Source organism: Leucoraja erinacea, chromosome 5 (assembly GCF_028641065.1).
Source record: "Leucoraja erinacea ecotype New England chromosome 5, Leri_hhj_1, whole genome shotgun sequence".
Taxonomy (NCBI): Eukaryota; Metazoa; Chordata; class Chondrichthyes; order Rajiformes; family Rajidae; genus Leucoraja; species Leucoraja erinaceus.
Window position 1 is genome coordinate 71,137,478 of NC_073381.1, and position 26,651 is coordinate 71,164,128.

At 40.5% G+C, this 26,651-nt stretch overlaps 1 protein-coding gene across 1 annotated transcript; it reads left to right on the top strand.

The window, feature by feature from the left end:
• The first annotated feature begins 423 nt into the window (after positions 1–423).
• mchr2a (melanin concentrating hormone receptor 2a) lies at positions 424–25,427 on the top strand. Its single transcript, XM_055635884.1, has 5 exons — positions 424–2,522; positions 6,673–6,882; positions 14,289–14,483; positions 20,650–20,769; positions 24,887–25,427. Exons 1-5 carry the CDS (start codon positions 2,335–2,337, stop codon positions 25,209–25,211), a joined length of 1,038 nt encoding a protein of 345 aa, XP_055491859.1. The 5' UTR covers positions 424–2,334; the 3' UTR covers positions 25,212–25,427.
• The last annotated feature ends 1,224 nt before the right edge of the window (positions 25,428–26,651 follow it).

Below are 26,651 nucleotides of genomic sequence, written 5' to 3' on the forward strand. Positions count from 1 at the left end.
GACATCCTTGTGATTGAGGCAGTGCAGCGTAGGTTCACAAGATTGATCCCTGGGATGGCGGGACTGTCATATGAGGAAAGATTGAAAAGACTAGGCTTGTATTCACTGGAGTTTAGAAGGATGAGGGGTTCTCTTATAGAAACATATAAAATTATAAAAGGATTGGACAAGCTAGATGCAGGAAAGATGTTCCCAATGTTAGGCGAGTCCAGAACCAGGGGCCACAGTCTTAGAATAAAGGGGAGGTCATTTAAGACTAAGGTGAGAAAAAACGTTTTCACCCAGAGAGTTGGGAATTTATGGAATTCCCTGCCACAGAGGGCAGTGGAGGCCAAGTCACTGGATGGATTTAAGAGAGAGTTAGATAGAGCTCTAGGGGCTAGTGGAGTCAAAGGATACGGGGAGAAGGCAGGCATGGGTTATTGATAGGGGACAATCAGTCATGATCACAATGAATGGCGGTGCTGGCTCGAAGAGCCGAATGGCCTCCTCCTGCACCTATTTTCCATGTTTCTATGTTTTCTATGTCCACGGGTGGTGAACTATATTGACTTTTCTTCGAATAAAATTGTAATCAACATGACCAAGCTTTGTTTTTTTTAAAAATTTTGACAAATTGTAGCCACTGGAAATCTTATTTTTTGACCACTCAAAGCTTTAGCAAGGCTTTGTATTTACTAAATCATTTTGGCTGATTACATTTTCCAGATTGGACCTTATAAGGTTTCACTGTGGATCATATTATTTGGCAACTTAATCTAATTTTGCTTTTTGAATTTGTTATGCCATTACTTTATATTTTATCTATATGATCCATACGTCACTTAAATGTATTTTGGCAACAAGTTATCTTCAATTAATTAGTAAAGCATGGTAAATTAGTTATCTCATGCTTATTCCCAGGACTCAGGTGTCATTCTGGAAACATCTCAGCAATAACAGTCCCATTGATTGATTCAACAAAATAAGAAATGCTGCAATGAGAACAAGCTCTGATGTAAATATCCATGTTTTAGTAACATAAATCTTTTTCAGTTCAGTTTAGTTTATTGTCACATGTACCGAGGTACAGTGTAAAGCTTTTGTTGTGTGCTATCCAGTCAGCAGAGAGATAATACATGATTTCAATCTAGCCATTTAACATTTTTACATGATAAAGGAATAACATTTAGTACCAGATGAAGCCAACAAAGTCAGATCAAGAATAGTCCGAGGGTCACCAAAGAGGTAGTTCAGTAGTTCAGCACTGCTCTCTGGTTGTGGTAGGATGATTCAGTGGCCTGATAACAGCTGGGAAGAAATTATCCCTGAATTTGGAGACGTGCGTTTTCACACTTCTATACCTTTTGCCTGATGGGGGAGGGGAGAGAAGAGAGTGGCCGAGTTGTGACTCGTCCTTGATTATGTTGCTGGCTTTACTGAGGCAGCGTGAAGTATAAATGGAGTCAATAGAAGGGAGGTTGATTTGTGTGATGGTCTGTGCTGAGTCCAGAATTCGCTGCAATACCTTGCGGTCTTGGATGGAGCTGTTCCAAACCAAGCTATGATGCATCCTGGGGTATGTGTACCACTTCGCTTCCTGAAGTCGATCACTATCTCCTTTGTCTTGCTGACATTGAGAGAAGGTTGTTGCCTCGACACCAGGGCACAAGGTTCTTGGTCTCCTTCCTGTACTCCGTCTCATCATTATTTGATATCCCGCCCACATTGGCGTAGTCTGCAAATTTGAAAATTGAATTAGATATGTACATAGCTGCGCATCCGTGGGTGTACAAGGAGTAAAGAACGGGGCTGGGAAGTAAACTTAATACCACCATTCATTATCAGATAGCACCTTCAATTAAGTGAAAACTTCTTAAATACAGAAGTGAAAATGGAAGATGTATTGAGCTAAACAACCCTATATGAGTGAGTGATGTTTTAAAGAAGATCCAAAATGACGTGCAAATTGAACAGTTTGGGAGTGGATTGGAGGGCGAATCTGAAAATGGGAAGAATTTGGACACCATCATCTGTTAATCAGAGTGCGAAGGTGGAAGAGAATTAAGGAAGGATTGGTAAATTTGGGAAACAAGAGGTGACAGAGGCAGGAAGCAGTGAGATAATAGAAGGATATGAATACAAAATAAAACAATTTAATTGGGAGACATTGGTTAACTGGGTCAATGTGGATGAACAAGAATACCATAATCAGTGAGCAATATTTATTGCAATATCACCTGACAATGTAGGGGTTGGCTGAACTCACTATTCCTATGTGGGATGTCTAATATCCTTCATTGGATCAAGCAGTAATACCATTTAATACTTCTTACAGAACGAAGAATTTGAGCAATGAATCGAACGCAAACATTGTGCTGGGCTTGGTATAATGGATCTGAATGGTTAAACAAGTCTACAGACATCGTTTATGATAATCAAATGATAGACATATTGGAAACCATCCTTCTTCCTTCTTGCGTTGGCATTATTTGTTCAACAGGATTGGTTGGAAATATTTTGATCTTGTTTACTATCATCAGGTAAGAAAACAAAACTGAAAGCAATTGAAGATTAATTGATGTAATTTTAAGGAAACATAAAAAATGTTAAATGGATGAAAGTTTAAGTTTAGATGTTATTTTGAGCTTGGTAGTATCTTATCTTTGCACATGCCAGGTCAACATGTGGGCAGGCATCAACAGGGTGGCACAGTGGTGCAGCAGTAGAGTTGTTGCCTTGCAGAGCCATAGACCCAGGCTCGATCCTGACTACGGGTTCTGTCTGTATGGAGTTTGTATGTTCTCCCTGTGACCACGTGGGTTTTCCGTGGGTGCTCCAGTTTCCTCCAAAGACGTGCAGGTTTGTAGGTTAATTGGCTTCTGTAAATTGTCCCTAGTGTGCAAGACAGACCTAGTCCACGGGTGATCACTGGTCAGCATGCTCTCGGTGGACTAAAGGGCCTCTTTCCACACAGTATCTCTAAACTAAACTATAATAAACACAAAAGTCTGGTGTTGATGTAATTTTTTTAATATTACTGACATGCATTATTCTGCTGTAAATTAATACAATGGAGTTAATATGGCTGTAAAACATGATTTATCGAAAAGTTTGGTGAATCAAAAACCCTTTTTCTCTCTCTTCACAGATGCTGCCTGACTGGCTTGGTATCTGCAGAATTTTCTGTGTTTTTTTTCAAAATCAGGTGTACGTTCAGCCTTTAAAAGGATAAGAAACGTAAAACCAAAGTAATCAGGCACAGGAGTAAGCCATTTGGTCCTTAGGAACCTGCCTTCATTCAGCACCATTGTAGCTATTGATCTACTTAGTAAACAATTCCCATCTTCTCCCAATCAAGAAACCTTTCTCCTTGAATATATTGAATGACTTGGCCTTCACTGCCTGGTTCCTGTATCATCATTACTTTTTTGCATATGTTTCATTCATTTGTACTATATCTCTCTACATCACCACCTGTATCTCACATTTCCCCTTCCCCTGACTCTCAGTAGCAATGTTATAAAATTTTGAGATTTAAAAAATCAAGTCTGCAATTTATCCCATCAGATAAAGCATAACAATAAGTTTAATTTGACACCTAATTCACTTTCATATCTCAAGTAATAAAACAGTTATGGCCATTTTCATACTCGGAAATTAGCATCTTGTTCCCTATTGATTTTCTATGATTTTCTATTGACATAACAAAAAAGCTGTGATCATGGACAGTCAAAAGCCCATAACCTTCTTAAAAATTAAGAGAACTGAATGAAATTTTCAGTTATCATAGATTGAACCATTCTGAAACAAATATAAAATAATCTTACTTGGATGACCTGAAATTAAAGCATATAATTAGTTAGTTACCCAATTGTAGCTAATTTCAAACTTCAATTACTAGATCTAAACTTCTATCCATTTCTTAATAAATGATTAACATTTTTAAATAGCCTAAGTGTCCAAATAATATTCACAAATAATTCACAATAAAACATGATTTTTAAATCTCATTTACATCAATTTAGAGGCCAAATGGAAGGAATTTAGTGTCCAATTGCTGTAAATTAAAGTCCATTTTAAATCGGCTTTCTAGTGGGATCCTGTGAACGCGCTGGTTTAGAACGTTCACATTGCAGTGGATTTGTGCCCTCAAATGCCCAGAAAAATACTGCGGGATATAAAGAGCCCAAAATGAGCTACTCGCTATAGTAAACTTTATATACAGGGTTCTTAAGAAGCCCCTTTTAATGTAAAAATAAGGTACATACCTTTAATTGTTTGCTTTATAAAACCCTGGGGCTGCGAGAGGTCGCGGGTTTAGAGAGTGATTTTTAAACTACTATAACTATAATATTTGGCCATAAAAACTAATATTACCTTTTGCGACGGGGTCTTTCAGCGATTTTCCGTTAATGATTTACTAGGCTGAACATTTTCGATTGCCACAGCCTAGTAAAAATCGCGTTTTAAACCCACCCCCTCTAAACAGCGCCAAAATCACACACACGGGGCTGGGACAGATTCTCAATGACGATTCAGGTAGGTTTTGTAACATACCTACTCTCAGTCTGAAGAAGGGTCTCAACCCAAAACGTCACCTATTCCTTCTCTCCAGAGATGCTGCCGGTTCCGCTGAATGACTCCAGCATTTTGTGTCATATCATTTTCCTTTCTCACTAACTATTGCTGCACCTGAGCACAATTGGTATAAAAAGACATCCTGGTCTTTATCCCTGATCTATCACCATTCAGATAATCATCCGTTTTCCTGTTTTTAGTACCTCACATCTATATATGTTAAACTGCGGTAGTTGGGCACTTGAGCAAAAAACAAAGTGCTGGAGAAACTCAGCGGCTCAGGCAGCATCTGTGGAGGGAAATGGACAGACGACATTCTGGATCGGGACCCTTCCTCAGCCTGATGACAGATTATGACCCAACTGATGAACACAAGGCCACTATCTCCCACTTCTACTGGTCTGTCATGCACTTGCTCACTATAGATGTATTACACATCTACCATTTCCGTCAGAAACAATGCCACTTGTTTGGCCTATTTTGTTTTGCACATTATGAGCAACTGCACTGAAATGTCTTGTGTCGGAAAGCCTAATATAGGTTATTAATTTCCTATCATATTTCACTATCTTTCCATTTTTAGATCCATTAATAAAATATAATGTAAATCTTGGCTAATGTAGTCTTCTGCCTATCTACAAAGTGAAAAGTAGTTTCCAAATTTCTAAAGGAAGTGAAGTTACAAGCAAATATCCTCAACCATATGAATTCTATGTTTAAAAGCTTTATTACCAATTTAATGGCAACAACGGCATGCAACTACTGCAAATTTTGCAATCTTTCAATTTTGCCCTCATGTACATCCCCATTTACTTCACCATAAACAATGACAATAACCTAAAGCTTTTTACTGTACCTCGGTACGAGTGACAAAAAAATAAAGTTTTTCATTGTACCGTGGTATACATGAGAATAAACTAAACAAGATAACATTTGGTATTCATACATACACTCATTTTAAATGAACTGTTGCGATTCCTTGCCTTGTCAGCCAGTTCTTCCCCAGATGATCTTTCTTAAAACCTAATCACTTGAGAATATTTTTAATCAAATTTTTAATATTTCCCATTGAAACCTAATCAGTTTTGTATTTAATTACACTTCTCTAAGTATGTTGGGATAATTTATTGTTTTCTGATATTAAAGTCACCCTTGCACTGCCTCAGACGCTGGGTATGGAACAGCCAACCATTGGAACATAGAACATAGAACAGTACAACACAAGAACAGGCCCTTCGGCCCACAATATCTGTGCCGAACATGATGCCAAGACCATGCACATAATCCATATCCTTCTGTATCCCTGCATATCCATTTGCCAATCTGACTCTTAAATGTCACTATCACATTTGCCTCATCCACCAACACTGGAAGCACATTCCAATCACTCCAAATAAATATGCTTTATAAATGAACAAAACTGGTGCTAGACCAATTCATCTCCTCAAAAATGTGGATGTGGAGAGGATGGTTCCAATAGTGGGAGAGTCTAGGACCATAGGTCAGAGCCTCAGAATAAGATTCTTGATTAGTACTGGTGTCAACTATGGGGAGAGGGCAGGAGAATTGGGGTTGAGAAGGAGAGATAGATCAGCCATGATTGAATGGCAGATAGGACTTGATGGGCCGAATGGCTGAATTCTGCTCCAATCACTTTTGAACTTGTGAACATAAATAGCGTTGGAAAGTTACTACCCATACTTTACAATTAACTCTAGATGTAAGGAACTGATATCCAAGTAAACATCAGACAGAGATTGTTGGTTACACAAAAAAGCTGGAGAAACTCAGCGGGTGCAGCAGCATCTATGGAGCGAAGGAAATAGGCAATGTTTCGGGCCGAAACCCTGCCTATTTCCTTCGCTCCATAGATGCTGCTGCACCCGCTGAGTTTCTCCAGCTTTTTTGTGTAACCTTCGATTCTCCAGCATCTGCAGTTCCTTCTTAAAGACAGAGATTGTTAACTGGTTAACTGAATATATACTGTAATTAAAAAAAAGGTGATATTATGGTCCAATTATTTGACCTGAACAACAATTCCTCTGCTGAGACAAAAAAGCAATGTAATAGTTATGATACAATGCAGGATAAATTTGTCGAACTTTCTTTCAGGTCTGTGAGGAGGACAATTCCCGATATTTATATTTGTAACTTGGCAATGGCAGATTTGGTTCATGTTCTTGGAATGCCATTCCTAATCCATCAGTGGGCACGAGGTGGAGAATGGGTGCTTGGCAGTACTCTCTGTACTATTACCACATCACTGGACAGTTGCAACCAGTTTGCTTGTTGTGCAATTATGGCAGCTATGAGCTTGGACAGGTAAGCATGAGCAGAATATTGTTAGTGTAACAAATGTTAAAAATGATTTAAAGGAGTACCCGGCCTGTATCTATATTTATTCCCACACAACATGTTTCCCAGTCACACACAAATGTACGCTGGGTTGGTTTGTATTCTTGGAGGCTTTTCAAAGAGGGATGTAAATAACTTCCAAGAATGAAAATGCCACTTTCTTTTATAACTGTCTTCAATTTATAACTGTCATAGAAAATTATCACTAATTTTCCCGTTATTTAAGTTAAAGGATTGAGAAAGACAGATATATTTACAGGTCCATCAGTGATTGTGAATACAGAAATAAAATGAACTTTTTGAGTTGATAACCTAAAGATTGGTGAATTGAAATGTTATAACTTTTTCTCTCTACAAATTTTGCCTAACCGACAGAGTATTTTCAGCATTTTTTTTTTAGATATCCAAATTCAGCAATATATTACATTTTATCAGTTAATATTGTAGCTCTCACAATACAAATACAATACTAATCTACCAAGACTCAAGGCCTTGAACTATTGGGAGAGAATGGGCAAACTAGGAGGTGTATAAAGTAAGGAGGGGAATTGATAGGGTGAATGCACAGTCTTTCACTCAGAGTAAATATATCAAGAACCAGAGGACATAGACTTAAGGTTAGAGGAGAAAGATTTAATAGGAACCCAAGGAACAACATTTTCACTCAGTTATATTGAATGAGCTGCCAGGGAGATAGTTCAGGCAGGTACAACAACCACATTTAAAAGACACTTGGACATGAACATGGATGGGAAAAGTTTAGAGGGATATGGCCAAATGTGGGAAATGGAACTACTTAGATGAGGCATCATGGTTTGCATGGATAAGTTATGCCAAATGACCTGTTTCCATAAAGAACATCCTAAGAAATGCAAAATTCAAGGTTTAAGAAAGATTGGTTTAATTCAGAATTCCTGCTTCAAGATACAATGGTTCAATAATCCATTTATGCCATTACTTCCTGGTTATTGCCAAATATAAATTTTACTTTATAATTTTTGTTGTTTTCTATAATTTCTTCCTATCATAACATCATAATTTTCCTAAAATTGCTTTAATGTAAGAGGCAAATAATGAGATGTTTTAAGATGCTTACAATACAGCTTGGAGGAGGCACACCTGATTTGCAGAGTGGGTAGATTACTGTCACATGCGGCATCAAACAAAATAAAATAGACCATTCAAGCATCTCATCTTTAATAGAGTGCAAAAATATTGAGTCATAATAAATCTACAAATGTATTTCCATTCTCCGTTAAAGCCAGCAGCATGTCAGTTCAACACATATAAGTTGTTATGGGGTTATGACTAATTCGTCAACCTTTTTCTCCAAATCATAAGCCCTATGTCAATAATTATTATCATGACATAAGTGTCAGTGTGAGGCAGTAAAAAATCTCCGAGGCAGATACTTAAAATGCATTTTGTATGCTGCCATATGTGTACAGACACAATATGTTGTGTCTGTCTTCCATTGAAATCACCTTCCTTCCCTCCACGTTGTATATCTCTCGTTTCCCTTCTCCCTAACCAATCTGATGAAGGGTCTCAACTCAAAACGTCACACATTCTTTCTCTCCAGAGATGCTGCCTGTTCCGCTGAGTTACTCCAGCTTTTTTGTGTCTATCTTCTCTGTACCTAATTGAAATCCCTCATCACTGGCATCGTAAATCTCCTCTGAAGTCACCATTCTGCTTTCACTCTTCCTTTACAGGCATATGCATGTCTCTGTGTTCATTTTTATAAGAAGGGAGATGGAGCCATTAATTAATGTGAGTTATGGGATCCACCAAGCATGTATGCATAGTTCCATCAACAAAACAAAAGCCTGGTCCTGATAGAAATGGCAGATTTAAAATTGTGCACTCCCTGCTGACTTCCCATTTGGTTTATTTTAGGAAGATTACCTGCATTTTCTTGTTTTATATTAGAGTCAAAGAGTCATACAGCATCATACAGGCCCTTTGGCCCAACTTATTTAATGCCAAGTCATAGACATACCCAACTTTGGCCCAACTTGCCCATATTTACAAGAATGATCTGCCAGGAATGAGCATTAGGCCCATATTCTCAACCTATCCAAGGAAAGATGCTGAGCGTTTGTTGGCAGCATTTGGGCCTGTACTTTTTGGGAGTTTAGAAGAAGGATTTGCTGGGGGGACCAGAGGAGGTTTACAAGAATGAATGTACAGTTGGCACTGGGCCTGTACTCGCTGGAGTTTAGAATAGTGATGTACAGAATAGTGAAGAGGCTTGGATGGAGTGGGTGGAGAGGATGTTTCCACTAGTAGGAGAGTCTAGGACTAGAGGTCATAGACTCAGAATTAAAGGACATTCTTTTAGGAAGGAGATGAAGAGAAATTTCTTTAGTCAGAGGGTGGTGAATCTGTGGAATTCTTTGCCACAGAAGGTTGTGGTGGCCAAGTCAGTGGGTATTTCTAAAGCAAAGATAGATAGATTATTGATGAGTACAGGTGTCAGAGGTTATGGGGAGAAGGCAGAAGAATGGGGTTAGGAGGGAGAGATAGATCAGCCATGATTGAATGGCGTAGACTTGATGGGCCGAATGGCCTAATTCTACTATCACTTATGACCTTATGACCTGCCCAAATATATTGTAAATGTTGCTATAGTACCTGCATCAACTACTTCCTCTGGCAGCACATTCCATATACTGACCACTCTCTTTACTTCTTTTAATAAAGTTAAATATCCCATACACTTAAGTTTTCTCACTAATTTAAAAGCTTAGTGATTCATGGTATTTATCTGCTCTTAAAGCCTCTCTAAAACGGTCACATTTAGTCTTCAATGTTTTTCCTCATTCTTCATAAAATGCAACAGTTTGCTCTTCACATTAAATTGAACTGCTAGATATGCCAGACCGCCCATTTCAATTTCCTTGTCTTCCTAAATCTTGCCACTATTGAAAAATCTAAATATTGGAGATTCTGGAAACTTAGACTCAGCAGATCAGACAACTACTGGTGATCTGAAAGATGACATATGAATCTATGACTCCCTATCGTTGCCCTGAAGAATTAATCTGTTTCTCTCTGCACATATGCTGCATGACCTAGTCAGTCTTTCCAGCATTTTCCATGTTTACATTTATTGTCATCCTCCCTGCATAAATACTATATCAGTCCCTGTCCAGTGATTCACCCCAACATCCTTTTTTGGATGTTGTAGAGGCTGCTACAACGACAACATTTAAAAGGCATTTAGGCAGGTACATGGATAAGAAAGGTCGAGGGGGATGTTGGTCAACATAAACAAATTATACCAGCTTACATGAAGTATCTTGGTTGGCATGGACAAGTTGGGCCGAAGGGCCTGTTCCCATGCTACATAACTATATAACTGTAAAGGCAGTGATGCTATGCTTGCTAAAGCTGATGACATAAAACAGGTAGTAAAGTAAATTGTAACAAATACATTCAATCAGCATAAAGATAAATAGATAGTTTAAGTGAGTGGGCAAATATCTGGAATGTACTATAGGAAAATGTGAAATTGGTGAGAGGCTGGGAGGAGCTGTGATATGCAAGGTGTCCTTGTGCATGGCCCGATGAAGGCAAGATACAGGTAGGACAGCAAACAGAATGTCATTTATAACTGAATGAATGGAATACAGATGTAGGGAACTTAAGCCAGTGTTACGGTTTGTTGGCAAGACCATATCTGGAGTATTGTGCCTGCTTATTTACTAGTGTGAGGGAACTTAACTGAAATATATAAGGTCTTGAGTGGTCTTGGCAGGATGGATTTGGAGAAAGTTTCCTCAGATCAGTTCAGTTTAGTTTATTGTCACTTGTGAAATGCTTTTGTTGCGTGCAAACCAATCAGCGGAAAGACAATACATGATTAAAATCAAGCTATTCACAGTGTACAGATACATGACAAGGGAATAATGTTTATTGCAAGATAAAGCCAGTAAAGTCTGATCAAAGATAGGCCGAGGGTCATTAATAAGGTAGATAGTAGTTCACGACTGCTCTCTAGTTATGGTGGGATGATTCAGTTGCCTGATAACTGCTGGGAAGAAACTGTCCCTGAATCCAGAGCTGTGCGTTTTCACACTCCTCGTGTTGGAGATTCTAGAATTAGTGTCATTGTTTAAAAATAATACTTGGTCTATTTAGGATAAAGAAGGGGCTTTAAAAATAAATCCTAGACACGGCCTTTGAGGTTTAGAATTGTCTTTATTGGAGGTTGGTGAAAGCAGAGCCTTTTAATGTTTATAAAGCACACTAGATAGAAATTTGTTAAGCCTGGGGGATCAAAGATTATCACGGTGAGCCAATAATGCAAAGTCACAATCAGATCAGCCATGTTATTACTAGAAAAGCAGAATGGACTGTGGGGCCAAATGGCCACTTTCATTCTTGATTTGCATGTTTTAAATGTTATGTTTTAATAGAACTGAGGACGAGGGAGACTAATCGAGGTGTACATTTAAAAGGCCTTTAGACAAGTACATGGATAGAAAAGATTGAGCGGGGTTTCTGCTAAACACGGGCAAATGGTACTTACTTAGATGGGGCATCTTGGTTGGCACTGAGTCTCTACATTGGCACCATCAATGTATACTGGAGTATGTGTACCACATCTCTTCCTGAAGTTGATCACAATCTCCTTTGTCTTGCTGACATTGAGGGAAATGTGGTTGTCTTGGCACCAGGTTACAAGGTTCTCAATCTCCTTCCTGTAGTGCATTACAACAAAATCACTCTCCAATGTGAAAGTTAACACCACATTTCTGATCCTGTGTAAACTGCAGCCATAAAGAATGCAGAAAACTATCTATGAAGGTGTAGAGCAGCATTGGCAGCAGCTTCTGAATTTCCACATTTTAACTACATATGTACTTACTCCAGTGTTGTCGAGCAGTGGAGGCAAACAGCTTCAACTGCAAATCCTGAACTATCATTAAAGACCACAGATGTACATACAGATTCCACTGTTCCACTTATAGACAATTTATTCATGGTCTGGTAATCTGTTTCAATGATATATTCAGTTCACAAACTATTGATTTGCTCTTCAATTGATTAAAATTTAAAATGTCAGCTTCTTGAAAATGTGGCTTTCTGGCATTGACCTAAGATGAGTGGTCTAATGAAGATAATTAATACAGGATCAGACTGCTATGTACATATTTTTTTTAAAGGTTTGTGCTTGCCAATAGCTTTGTGGTGAAAAAAGTAGAAGTGCACATACAATGGTGCTGTTTGATAAATTGGCGAAAAATCTTAACAGGTTCCATTCAATATTTACAGAGTGAAAGCAATCCTGGAGTTTGAAAATCTAATGTAAGAGCACAATGTGCTACAGTGCACCACAGTTCAATGAGCAATTGAAGGACAGAGAAAGGCTCAAAGTATACACTTACACAGGGAGCCTATTTTCAATGTTTCCACTTCCTGCAGAGGTCAATGTCATCTGATAAAATAATATCAGAAATCCAAGCAATATGCTTTGAAAAAAACCATACATAACATTTGCCAAGATTTCCCACAAATACTCTCAGAGGGATCGGTCCTATTTTATATTGTATTTAGCGAGTTAGATGATTGCTTACACTTTAACCAGTTTTCTCTTTTGGATATCAGCTATCCAATCTGAACAAACGTTCAGACCTTTTTGTGGGCAGGAGGAGTTGGGTGGGGGTAGGGGGGTTTCTCTGCTGACATGTCACTTTTCCCTGCACATCAAAAATAAAAATACCAATAGATAATAGACAATTGACAATAGACATTAGGTGCAGGAGTAGGCCACTCAGCCATTCGAGCCAGTACCGCCATTCAATGTGATCATGGTTGATCATCCCCAATCAGTACCACGTTCCTGCCTTCTCCCCATATCCCCTGACTCCGCTATTTAGCTCTCCCTTGAAAGTATCCAGAGAACTGGCCTCCACCGCCATCTGAGGCAGGGAATTCCACAGACTCACAACTCTCTGTGAGAAAATGTGTTTCCTTGTAACCGCTCTAAATGGCTTACCCCTTAATCTTAAACTGCGGCCCCTGTTTCTGGACTCCCCCAACATCAGGAACATGTTTCCTGCTTCTTGCGTGTCCAAACCCTTAATATCTTCAAGGTTTACCAGCTCAAGGGTTAACCCTTACCAGCTCCTCTTATTATTTTATTATTAACACTATGGTCACTAAGATTTTTTCATCACTGTTAATATTGATTATTATCAAGTATATGTGATGAGCTGCAAGAAACAAAAGAGAATTCCACATCTGAAGTAAGTTTAAACAACAAAATTCCAAATTTTTGATTTTGATTAAACTGGGTTTTCACTGTTCAGAATCCTACATTCTCCTTTCAGAATTCTATTCAGCTTTTTCATCAACTCGAAAACTGGCGTTGAACTCAACATCTGCACAAATTGCACATCCTTTATTTCTCTCTGGAATACTGTAACTGTTCCAGTCGACTTTACCAACACCTTCACAGTCTGTTATTAATTCTTAATTATGCTGCATTGTTTGAGCTGGCTTATTTCAGATGCAAGGTCCAGGAAAGCAGACTGTACAATATTCAGACCTATATTTAATAATGAGCCATCATAACTAAAATGCATTGCTTAATCATTATTTAATGCCTTAATTAGTACCTTGCTGTGTATGATTTGCCTGCCAATTTGTCCTCCGTGCTACACTTTACTTTGGAATATCCTGAAATTGTGAACGGTATCATATAAATCTATTTATAATATGTGTGTGATTCCGGTAATGAGTGTATGTTGTAATGTGAGATACATTACAAAGTTTCTTAGATTATTAATATCTCACAGCAATATTGAGTCCTTCCACTAATCTAACAGAGGCTGAGCCCCTCATGGTTATAATTGACAAGGTTAAGTGATTCCTGGAGATAAAATGGTGAATTTATTAAGATTGACGGTATAATGATAAACCAGGGTGAAGGTAAGGCCTCGTTTTTTATAACCGCTGAGACTATCCGAATTGCAGTGTGTGAATGAATAGTGAAACAGATTTAATGGTGACATTCAAAAGGGAACTGGTAAATATTTCATTGGGCAAGATTGCAGGACCATGGAGAAGGAGGGGGTGAATAGATCTACTTGAATAGATATTTCAAAAAACCAGTCCAGCCACTGCACAAAAAAGCATACAATTGCCCTGTGATTTTTTTATCCTAATCCCATTCCATTTAACTGTGACTTTGCTATAATCTTTATCCAGCGTTTACCAGCACCACAACTTCTATAGAGTCATGAGGAAATATCTAAACATTGAGATTGTATATGAATCACACTCAGATTCAGAGTAAATCAATAGATATTACTGTGTTAATAAATTGATTTTTGAAAGTCTACTCAAAATCTCATCCATAGGTACCTGGCTCTTGTTCATCCATTTCATCTGACAAGTTTCAGAACCAGGTCAAAAACCATTAAAATCAATCTATGCCTTTGGGCTATTTCACTTGTCTTGGTTCTGCCAGTCTGGATGCATGCAAAAGTCATTACATTTAAGGATGGCTTGGAAAGCTGTGCTTTCGATCTGACTTCACCCCGGGACATACTTTGGTAAGTGTATTTTAAAATAAGGTGCCTGAGTGGTTTGCTCAAAATGGTTGATGTGCAATTTTTTCAATCAATGTAGAAATTTCACTTGGGTCTAATAACACTCCATCCAGAAGTATCTGTTATTAATTTTGAGGGTGAGGGTGGTAGGAACCAAGTCAATCAGAGCTTTCAAAAGGGAAGTGGATAGGCATTTGAGGGGAAATAATTATAGAATAGAGGGTGACTAGGGTGAGATTTTTCCTTGATTATGCTGGTTGCATTACCGAGGCAGTGTGAAGTGTAAATAGAGTCAATGGAAGGGAGGTTGGTTTGCATGATGGTCTTGGTTACGTCCACAACATTCTGCAATCTCTTGCAGTCTTGGGTGAAGCTGTTCCCAAACCATGCCGTGATGCATCCTGATACAATGCTTTCTATGGCACATCTGTAGGTTGGTGAGGATTTGCCAAATTTCCTAAAGGGTCTGTCCCACTTCGGCGACATTTGGGCGACTGCAGATAGTCAGTGACTGACGCCCGTAATATTGTCAAGTTGCACGACATACACGCTGACGTATGCTGTCATGCGGGTGAATCCCGGTTAGGGTTGAGGCTGTAAAATATTCTTCCTTCAATGCATGGATTTTAAACATTAATATATTAAATTTAATACAATAAAATCAATTGTGCAAATGAAAAGATGCCTGAGTCGTTCAGTTTTATTTATAGATGTATTGGTCTGCTTCCAAATCCGATCACCGTCTCCATAACTTTTCACAGGGATTGATTCAGTGAGTGCAGACTGAACTCACCTCCCCCCTCTTCCCCCCTCCCACCATCCATCCCTCCCCTTCTCCCAACACCGCTCCCCTTACATCCCCTTCTCCCCTCTCCATCCCATCCCATTCTTCAGCCCCCCCCCCCACTTTCCCCGACGCCCCCCCCCCAATTTGTGGACCCAGCCTGCGACCAGCGATCCCCCCGCACACTATCCCACACAATCTAGGGACAACTTATACAAACCTGTTCACCTTTGGAGTGCGGGAGGAAACCCAAACCTTACACCTAACCCTAGCCCTAGCCCTAGCCCTAGCCCTAGCCCTAGCCCTAGCCCTAGCCCTAACCCTAGCCCTAACCCTAACCCTAACCCTAGCCCTCGCCCTAACCCTAACCCTAACCCTAACCCTAACCCTAACCCTAACTGCAACCGTAACCCAAACCCTAGGTGGGGGGGGGGGGGGGGGGGGGGGGGGGGGGGGGGTAGGTGCGGGGTGTTATTCCCAAAGTCTGCATTTATCCCATTGTCAATGCTACTAAAACAGATGATGTGGCCTTTGTACTATTAGTGGGATCTAGCTGTCACAGGCTGGGTTCACAAATGGAGGGAGAGGGGGAGAAGGGATGAGAGGGGGACGCCCCCATTTGTGGACCCAGCCTGTAACAGCTAGATCCCACTACAACTCGTGGCCAACAGTTTAGTTCCCATGAGGAGCAGGCAGAACCTAAGGTTAGGGCGAAGGTTACGGTCAGGGTTAGGGCTTGGGCTTGGGCTAAGGTTAGGTGTAGGGTTTGGGTTTCCTCCCGCACTCCAAAGGCGCACAGATTTGTATAAATTGTCCGCAGCGTGTGTGGGATAGTGTGCGGCGGATCACTGGTCACAGGCTGGGTCCACAAATGGGGGGGGGGGGCTGTGGGGAAAGTGGGGGGGGGGGGGGGGGGGAGAATGGGAGAAGAGAGGGAGAAGGACATGTGAGGGGAGGGGGTAGTGGATAATGGGGAGAAGAGTCGAGCGGGGAGAAGGGAGGAAGAGGGGGGAAAGGAAAGAAGGGGGAGAGGGGACAGGAGAAGGGTAGGTGGGAATGGAGAAGGAGGGATGAGGGTGGGAGGGGGAAGAGGGGAGTTCAGTCTACACTCACTGAATCCATCCCTGTGAAAAGTTATAGAGACGGTGATCGGATCTGGAAGTGGACCTATACATCTATATAATTAAAAGTGTCATCTTGACCAATCCTGTTTGCACTGTGCTTTGATTTTAGAAAAAGCACTATCACATATGGTTGTGATTTTTTGGCCATCTTACTCAGAGTGCTCCTCAGCTGCGCAGGCCCCGAGGATTTTTCCCATCGGTGAAAAATAAAAGACTTATTAGTGTTTAAAAAATCTTGAGATTCTCTCTCCTGTCAATCACCGCCATAAAGGCCACACCCCTTCTGGTGGGAGGGGGGAGGGACTATAAAATCCGGAAGTGTGAGGGTGGCTCAGTGTGTCTGCAAGATGGTAAGAGAGATGTCATGACTCTCTGTCTGAGCTGGGAAACTACAGAACACTGTGAGTATGCAATGTACTTGAATAAATGATTTGTTAGCCCTTAATGAAAATGAAATGAGTTGTTTTACCTGCCCTGTGCTTGAAAGTGCAATGGCATTGGAAATGAAGTGAAAATGCAATGAGCTGTTTGGCTTGGCCTGCCCTGTGCTTGAAACTGCAATAGCAATGGAAGTGAAATGAAAATGCAATGAGCTGTTTGGCTTGGCCTGCCCTGTGCTTGAAACTGCAATGCAATTGGAAATGAAATGAAATGAGTTGTTTGGCCTGCCTGAAACCACTAATTTTGGCCCGCTATGCCCCTCTTAGCCGTGAAACCAGTCCCTTTTAGCCGAAAAGGCCCGTGCAAGACCAGGAAAAGTCCAGAAAAAGTGGCTTTCATTGCAATTTCACAGATTATTTTTAAAGAGCCCCTTCGGCCCATCAGGTCTATACTAGCCCAGGTCCCAATGGCCCATCAGATCTGTACTAGCCCAGGAGACCCTATGGCCCATCAGGAAGTATTGCCCCTGCAAGTATTAAACCTCACCCATGTATTTTTCTCCCTCCCTTCATTTGCTCCCTGTGAGATCCAGGCCAGGAAATACTTTCCTCCTTCATTGCTGTGATCTGCAGAAAAATATGAAAAATGTCTAAAATTGATTCTCCACCCTCTTCCCCTTCTCTCTCACAGAGTCTCTGACCTGTTTTGGGCAGAATTTCTGGCAGTTTCTGAGCTGCCAGCCCACCAGGCCTGAATAACTGAGCTGCCAGCCCACCAGGCCTGAGTGACTGAGCTGCCAGCCCACCAGGCCTGAGTGACTGAGCTGCCAGCCACCAGGCCTGAGTGACTGACCTGCCAGCCCAAGAAGACACCCAAATGTCGCCTGGAGGATTTTGAACATTCTTGGGTGACAGGGAAGCACCGCACGTCACCACGTGTCACTGCATGCGTCACCACGCCTCACCATGAGTCACGCCCATGGCACAACAACCACAATGGCCATACTAACCCTCTGGAAACCAGTCCCTTCGGCCCACATACTAGCCATACTAGCGCTCCAGAAACCGCCCCCTCCCCCCCCCACTGGCCAGCCAACTTGGAATTGGTGTAGAGGTGGAATATTGCATTGGGGAACCAGCCCTCCCATGTGAACATGGGACCCAACGTGTCACACTTAATCTAGTCTATAAATAAAACTGAACAACTCAGACATCTTTTCATTTGCACAATTGATTTTATTGTATTTATTTTAATACATTAATGTTTAAAATCCGTGCATTGAAGCAAGAATATTTTACAGCCCGTCTGTGGTCCCTAACCCCAACCCTACCCCTAACCCTAACTGGGCGTCACCCACAGGACAGCATACGTCAGCATGTCACAGGGCGCACGACATGATGAGAAACCCAAATGTCGCCTGGAGGATTTTGAACATTCCAAAACCTGTTTTGGGCAGAATTTCTGGCAGTTTCTGAGCTGCCAGCCCACCAGGCCTGAATGACTGAGCTGCCAGCCGACCAGGCCTGAGTGACTGAGCTGCCAGCCCAAGAAGACACCCAAATGTCGCCTGGAGGATTTTGAACATTCTTGGGTGACAGGGAAGCACCGCACGTCACCACGTGTCACTGCATGCGTCACCACGCCTCACCATGAGTCACGCCCATGGCACGACAACCACTTTTTAAGCTATCGCCTAAATGTCGCCCAAATGTCACCCAAGTGGGACAGGCCCTTAAGCCTTCTAAGGAAGTAGAGATGATGTTCTTTCACCAATGAAGGAAGGAAGGAAGGAATGAAGAGAAGGGGGTTGGTGGAAGGGATCAGGGTTTGGGATGGAAGGAAAGTGGGTGACCTGGAAAGTAGGGAGGGGTGTGAGAAAATCAGATGGAGAAAAGGAAAATAACTGAGTGACAATGGGAATGGAAAGAAAGGTGTGTACAGGGGAGCGTGAGGGGGAATTGGGTGGACTGAGAAGATGAAATGGGGAGTAGTTACCTGAACTGCACTTTATTTAAGAAATCTCACCCTCTAGTCTCTCTGAGCAAAGAAGGTAATGCATATTCTTAATTTATTCAGTAAGAAATATTTGCAGGGTTTCAATGTGAATATATTAATTGAAGAAATAACTTGATCTCTATCAAAAAGTCTTGTCCTTAAAGTATTAAGTAATCTTTGAACTGAGCGCTCACTATTTCAGTTTGATAATCTTCAGAAGTCATATTTGCAGCCTGCTATTAATTTATATTTTATGTTCAATCAAATTTGTCCAATGCATTCTGTTAAAGTGTAAATTCATTTTTAAATGTGATCAGTGTGTTCCTGGTTTACCAACATCTTTGCAGCCAGAACAACATGCCAAATAGTGATGAAGTTGGGTTAACACTAGATCCTATTTAAACCCAGAGAATTTTATTTTATTTTCGAAGAGGGGAGTTAGAATTTGTTGAAAAAAATATAAATAAATGACTGCAAATTTTAGTTAGAGATTGTTTACTTTAGTTTAGAGATACAGCACGGAAACAGGCCCTTCGGCCCACTGAGTCCACGCTGACCAGCGATCCCCGCACACTAACCCTATCCTACACACACATGGGACAGTATACAATTTCACTGAACTCAATTAACCTACACATCTGTATATCTTTGGAGTATGTGTGGAAGCCAGAGCACCCGGAGAGAATGCACGCAGGTCACAGGTGAATGTATAAACTATGTACGGACGGTACCTGTGGTCAGGATCGAACCCGGGTCTCTAGCTCTGTAAGGCAGCAACTTTACTGCTGCGCCACCGTGCCATCCTTACTCCAGGTGCTCTCCCTAATGGGTGTGATGAGTCGGGCATGAAAATAAATTTCAGTGCCTTCCTGGCAGTGGAATGGGCACACTGCACCCAACACATACCAGTTCTCCCTGTTGGAGGAGGTTTTTAATAGCATTCCCAGCCTTGCTCACTCCAATTACACTCCATTTTGAACATCTCAGCATTGTTGTTTCCACTTCCTGGCAAACCAAATGTTGAATGCAATCTCACAAAAACGATCAAATTCCCCCCACAGAAATTAGATAGTTTACAACTTAATATCATTAGCACAATCTTCAAGTTCCAATACCAATTCTTTCTAAGTCAGTGAGCCAATTTTGGTAAAACTGTACCAAGAGACTGTACATTAGTAAACGTTATTTCTTGTGTTCTTAAACATGCAGCGCCATTCTATGTAAATATATAGGTACAGACACTTATCTTGGGGCAGTTTTTGATAGTTTTTCTGCCAAAGCTAGATGTTGGATCAAAGAGTAAAATAAAATTAATGTTTGGTTAATTCATTAACATGCCACTGATTTGACTCGTCACCAAATATATAAAGCCATTTTGGTCATTGGTTAAAAAATGGATGTTAAAAATATGGGTTGACTATTTAAGAGAGAAGTGATTTATTTTTTTTCTCTCTGGTTCATAAATCTTTTAGCATAAGCAACAAAAGCTTTTCACTGTACCTCGGTACACCTGACAATAAACTAAACTGAACTGAACTTAATTTTTTTGAATTTGATGGAAGTAGAGTTTTGCAATATTTTAAAGACAGAGGTAGATAGATTGTATAAGAGGACATGAAAGGTTAAGTTAGTCAGGAATGTGGAGTTGAGATTCCAATCGAATCATCCATGATCTTGCTCAATGACAGGATAGGCCTGTTGGCAGATGGACCTGTTCCTGTTACTAAATCCTATCTTCATATATCATCTTTCATTAGACACAGTTGCCAACAAACGAAGCAACTTCAAAGTAAAACAATGATATTAGCAACCTCTGAAAACTTTATATAGGCACTAATTAATAACTAAGCAAAACTAATATGTTATCTCTCTGGTTTTATCACAGGTATACATTGTACCACACCATAACTTCTTTCTTTGTTCCTTTACCGCTGATACTGATTTTCTACATACTGATTCTATGTTACACATGGGGCATCCACCAGGAAAACAAGAAAAATGGAAGGTAAGAGACAGAACAAGTAAAATGATCAACGGGGATTACTTTCTTTAACATCTTTTGTATCTTTGTTGATGCGCTAAGTTTTTATTTTGCTCAAAGAATTATGGTATTGTTGGCATCTAATGCCAGTTGTTCTTGGACTATGTGGCCTGTTATGCCACTTCAGAGGCCAGTTATGAGTGAACCAGTTTTCTGCTCGACTGCAGTCATATGTAGGCGGAACTGAGAAGAGACAGATTTCCATGGTTATTATTTTTATGACAGTCCAGTAATTTTCATGATCACTATTAAATATACTAATTTTGTTTAAATTGTAGATTCATGTAACTAATTTAAAGCTCTGTGGTTGCAGCAGAGTGATTTGAATCTACAAACCAATGGACCAGACCTCTTGGTCATCTTGGCATCTTGTTTGGCATGCATGAGTTGGGCCGAAGGGCTCCTTTAAATGCAGTATGACTTTATGACTAATAGCTAAGGAGGAGCAGAAGTTTCTGTGAATAGAGGGCACAGATTTAAGATGGTCAATAAAAGTGTCAGGGACTACATAAGGATTTATTAGTTCAGTTTAGTTTATTGTCACGTGTACCGAGGTGCAGTGAAAAGCTTTTTCTTGTGTGCTAACCAGTCAGCAGAAAGCCAATACATGATTACAATCAATCCATTTACAGTGTATAGATACATGATAAGGGAATAACGTTTAGTGCAAGGTAAAGCCAGCAAAGTCCACTCAAGGATAGTCTGAGGGTCATCAAAGAGGTAGATAGTAGTTCAGTAGTTTAGGAAAAAACACTGAAGATACTGGAAATTGGAAATTAAAATAGAAATACTGGAAGCACCCAGCTAGCCTGACGGGAATCTGTGGAAAGTAAAATAGAATTAGGGTTTCAAGTCAGAAATGGGAAAGAGAGAAAAGAAGTTAATACTGAGTTGGGGATGGGATAACATTAGGAGAATATTGGTGACAGGGAGAAGCCAGGATTGCTGTGGGGATAAGTTGTGGACGATCTCTGGTAAAGTTGGTTAATGCAGTGAATTGTTCTATCAGCTGAGAAGGTTGTTGGCTGTAACCTTCCCCCCCATTGACGAACTGTACACTGCAAGGGCCAGGAAGCGAGCAGGTAAGATAATCTCTGACCCCTCTCACCCTGGCCACAAATGCTTTGAAGCCTTCCCTCTGGAAGGCAACTCCAGACTGTCAAAGCTGCCACTGCCAGACAAAAAAACAGCTTTTTTCCATGAGCAGCAGCTCTACTCAATAACCAAAAGTCTGTAGCCTCCTTTTGCTCTGACATTTTATTTCATTTACATGTTTAAACTATAATGTTTTATTCTTAATGTTTTAATGTTTTATGTTTTATTCTTGTTTAAGAAGGAACTGCAGATGCTGGAAAATCAAACGTAATGTCTTATGTTTTATTCTTAATTGTTTATTGTATGTCGTGTTATTACTTGAGAGTGGAGCACCAAGGCAAATACCTTGTATGTGTACATACTTGGCCAATAAACTTATTCATTCATTAATCAATTAATTAATTAATTAATTCATTCATTCATTCATGCATTCAAACATACATTAATTCATTCAGTTAGACAATGACAATACAGAATAAGACATGTAATGTACCACAAATGGCAGGGTAGTAGGAGCATGCCCAGCAGGATAAAATTTGTTCATGGAGAAAAAAGAACAGAGCCAATATTACAGATGGATAGTTTACAGCAGAAATATTATGTGCTGATACAGACAGAGAAAGTGAATTGCTTGCAGTTAGAAAATTTAGTGCTGAGACTAAATGTGCCCAGACGTTGGTCCTCAATCAAGCATGTTGTCTCCTTGTTACAGTTCAGGAAACCAAAGGAAAATTGGTCTGAGTTTTAGAATGGGTGAGAGAAGTGGAAAAGTGGAACAAGGATTTATTATTAAACCACAGTGGTTTATTGTGATCAAGAAGGAACTGCAGATGTTGGAAGATCGAAGGTACACAAAATTGCTGGAGAAACTCAGCGGGTGCAGCAGCATCTAAGGAGCGAAGAAAATAGGCAATGTTTCGGGCCAAAACCCTTCTTCAGACTGATGGGGGGGTGGGAGGGGAGAAGGAAGGAAAAGGGGAGGAGGAGGAGCCCGAGGGCGGGGGGATGGGAGGAGACAGCTCGAGGGTTTAAGGAAGGGGAGGAGACAACAAGGGCTAGCAAAATTGGGAGAATTCAACATTCATGCCATCAGGATGCAAGCTGCTCAGGCGGAATATGAGGTGCTATTCCTCCAATTTCCGGTGTTGCTCACTCTGGCAATGGAGGAGACCCAGGACAGAGAGGTTGGATTGGGAATGGGAGGGGGAGTTGAAGTGCTGAGCCACCGGGAGTTCTGGTAGGTTATTGCGGACTGAGCGGAGGTGTTCGGCGAAACGATCTCCCAACCGTCGCTTAGTCTCCCCGATGTAAATCAGCTGACATCTAGAGCAGCGGATGCTGCTTTATTGTGATCTTGCATGAACCATCTGAAAAGGAAAAAAAAAAATTAGCAATAATATACTGTATCTTTTTCACAACATCATTAGCTGCTGACGTGTTTTATAGCCAACTTCAGTATGAACAAGAGGATATAGGGTGTCAGCAACAGTACTGCCAAACAGACCTATTCACTAATAACCTGATCACTGATACGGCAACAGGATACAGTGATACCAATGCTCACATTTCACAGGGAAAAGCGTATCTCTGAAATGTAGCAACTAGTGCATAGATTGGAATAGTATCTGTGCCAGAGAAACCAGTGTTGATTGGATAGAAATGGCATGAGTAGAATATTAACCAAATTGCACATAGATCCCAGAGAAACAGTTTATAAAATATTGGTCTTTTTTGGCTTGATTTGTGTGGACTGTGATATAGTTATTTCTGTCTTCCAGCTACCCTAAATTGGTGTAAGTATTCATGTGACACCCACATTTTGTTATTGCATTTTAATCTGAATAATTTCCAGTGCTGTTCACTCTTGGAGGGACCCACTTTTTAACAAAGCTGAAGCCCCAGCTGAATATTATTTAAATGACTTAACACATTTCTCTTAAAGCCACAAATACAAGGCCACACAACCCTCTAATACACAAGCCTCCGGTAGATTGACCCCACATCTAGAACTATTTTGACCTGACCCCCTCCCCCTCAGATTCTTCCATAAACTCTACAGCTTTAAATAAAAACATTGTTGAAAAGAGGTATCATGCATTGGAGTGCTCTCTGTGCGATGACTGTTTACCTTGTTATTGAGTATAGTTTGGCAAAGGCCAGGTGCCTTATTATGCTGCGATTGGCACTGGGAGATGAGGGGAGTGTGGGTCAGACAGTAGAGAATTACATTTGATGCCCAAGAATTATTAATCTTGCAAGACTTCTTCCCTTCTTTTCTTTCCCCGTCTCGTACCCCAACCATTTCTAGTTAAATAACAATAATTTAATGAATTTTGTACAAGGAAATGAACAGATCAAGAACAGATTGGTAGATTAAATTGAAAGAAAGCACAAGGGAAAATGCATCCAACTAAACATTTACAGGAAAGCATAATACTACTGAAGTAGCAAATAAATTCAACAGACTGATGAACCCTCCTGATATAGGAGTAATGCTCTATCGAACTGTAACCTAACCCTGAATTAGCCGGCAATGTAACACAGCCTTGATCGATCATGATCACACAATATTGAATTATTCAGTCATGGTGCTGGCTCTGGAATTGATTGAACTTCTTCAAGAGGATCATGTCCAGATGGGGTGACTGAGACAGCACGATATGACCAATCTCACCATTAGAAATAACCTTAATAACCTTGGGTAAACAAAAGTGCTGGAGAAACTCAGCAAGTGCGGCAGCATCTATGGAGCGAAGGAAATAGGCAACGTTTCAGTCTGAAGAAGGGTTTCGGCCCAAAACGTTGCCTATTTCCTTCGCTCCATAGGTGCTGCCGCACCCGCTGAGTTTCTTCAGTACTTTTGTCTACCTTCGATTTTCCAGCATCTGCAGTTCCTTCTTGAACAACAATAACCTTGCCCTGACACAGGTATAGGAAGTAAAATTGGTGCACGTCAATACATTTATTTTATCTCTTTACCATTTAGATATGATGTAACCATCCCCAGCGCACGGCTCAAACGACTAACCAAAATGGTCCTGGTTTTGGTGGGTGTTTTTGTGGTTAGTTCAACGCCGTACCAGGTGATTCAACTGGTGAATCTCAATGTCACTCAGCCGACCACAACATATTTCATTGTCTATTATATCTCCATCTGCCTCAGCTATGCCAGCAGCAGCATTAATCCATTTCTCTACATGTTACTGAGTGGCAACTTCCGGAGGAGGCTGACTCACTGCGCAAAGATTCAAATGAAAGTAACTGAACGAAAAATGATTAACATAGAAAGCACAGTAAAGTCAAGTGATTAAGTATACATGTTATTAACTTGAGTCATTAAATATATTCAAGGCTGGCACAAATCATGTTTGGCTTGTAAATTAATTGAGGATTATGGGGATCAGACAGGAGGGGAAAAGTCCAAGCCAGGATCAGATCAGATTGGGTTATTTTAATGGTGCAGGCTGCTGAAGCCAAAAGCTCAATTCCTGCTCCTGTTTCTTATGTTCTTACTGGGACATATTGTCTCTATGTAAGCAAAATAAGACTGTTATGAAGTATTACCATTGAGTACTACCAAGTATCCTATCGTTATTTTCTGATTATAAATATACAATTCTGCATTGAATTTTAACGTTGACTGTACCACCTACTTCCGATAAGCAGGGCAAAAGCAGTCAGGTGTAAAGTGTGTTCTGAATCAATGGAATTGAACTGAGTAGTTGTGTATTGTCATCTCTGCACCATTAGTCTCAAGTCAACTAAGAGAGAATCATCTCTCTCTCAAAATATAGCAAGAGCTACTATTTCAAGGAAATTTGAATCTAAAATTATAAATCGGATCTCGTCCCAAAAAGCAATAAAGATTGTATCCCTACAATTGATACTTCTGTGGTGCAGGTCAATATCCACTGCCTGAACAATAACAGTCAGAGCCCTGTAGTGCAACTCTTCCACGGCATCAGAAGGAAAATGTTTTTGATCTTCATCATCCTTGTCATCCTTGTGTCTAAAAATATAGCATTGTTAAAATAACATTTGTTCTTGTTGTTTCAAAATAGATATAACTCTAAACTCTTGCTGCATATTTCACCATATATCTATCCATTCATTTTAGCCCTTTCTAATGTAAATTGCAACAAATTCTTCTACAAGTTCTGGATGAGAAGGGAATGGAGGGTTATGGTATGAGTGCAGGCAGGTGGGACTAAGGGAAAAAAGTTGTTCGGCACAGGCTTGTAGGGCCGAGATGGCCTGTTTCCGTGCTGTAATTGTTATATGGTTATATGGTTATATGGTTATATGGTTAAGTATTACTGTACCTGTGATAAACGGCTTCAAATAGTTGATATTATGTGCAGTTAAAGGCATATTGTTTAAATGCATAGTTTCAAGAGTCAAGAGTGGTTTATTGTCATATGTCCAGATAGAGCAATGAAATTCTTACTTTCAGCAGCACAACAATTTCAAATTTATCACTGGTTTTGAAAAAAGTGACACCATTTCTACAGTCTTTGTACAATATGCTTCCCAATGGGCCTGTTCCTTAGCCGATTTTTCAGGCGACTGCCGGCGACTATCAAGTTGCCGGCAGTCGCCTGAAAAACTGGCAACTGGAACGGCCACTGTCAGAGTGGAACACACACACAAACACATCGCAAAGGCAGGGGCCAGGGCAAACGGTGGGAGCGCTGTCTGAAATTCACACGGTGCAAAGTTAAGGTGATACAGACACACACTGCGATGAACAG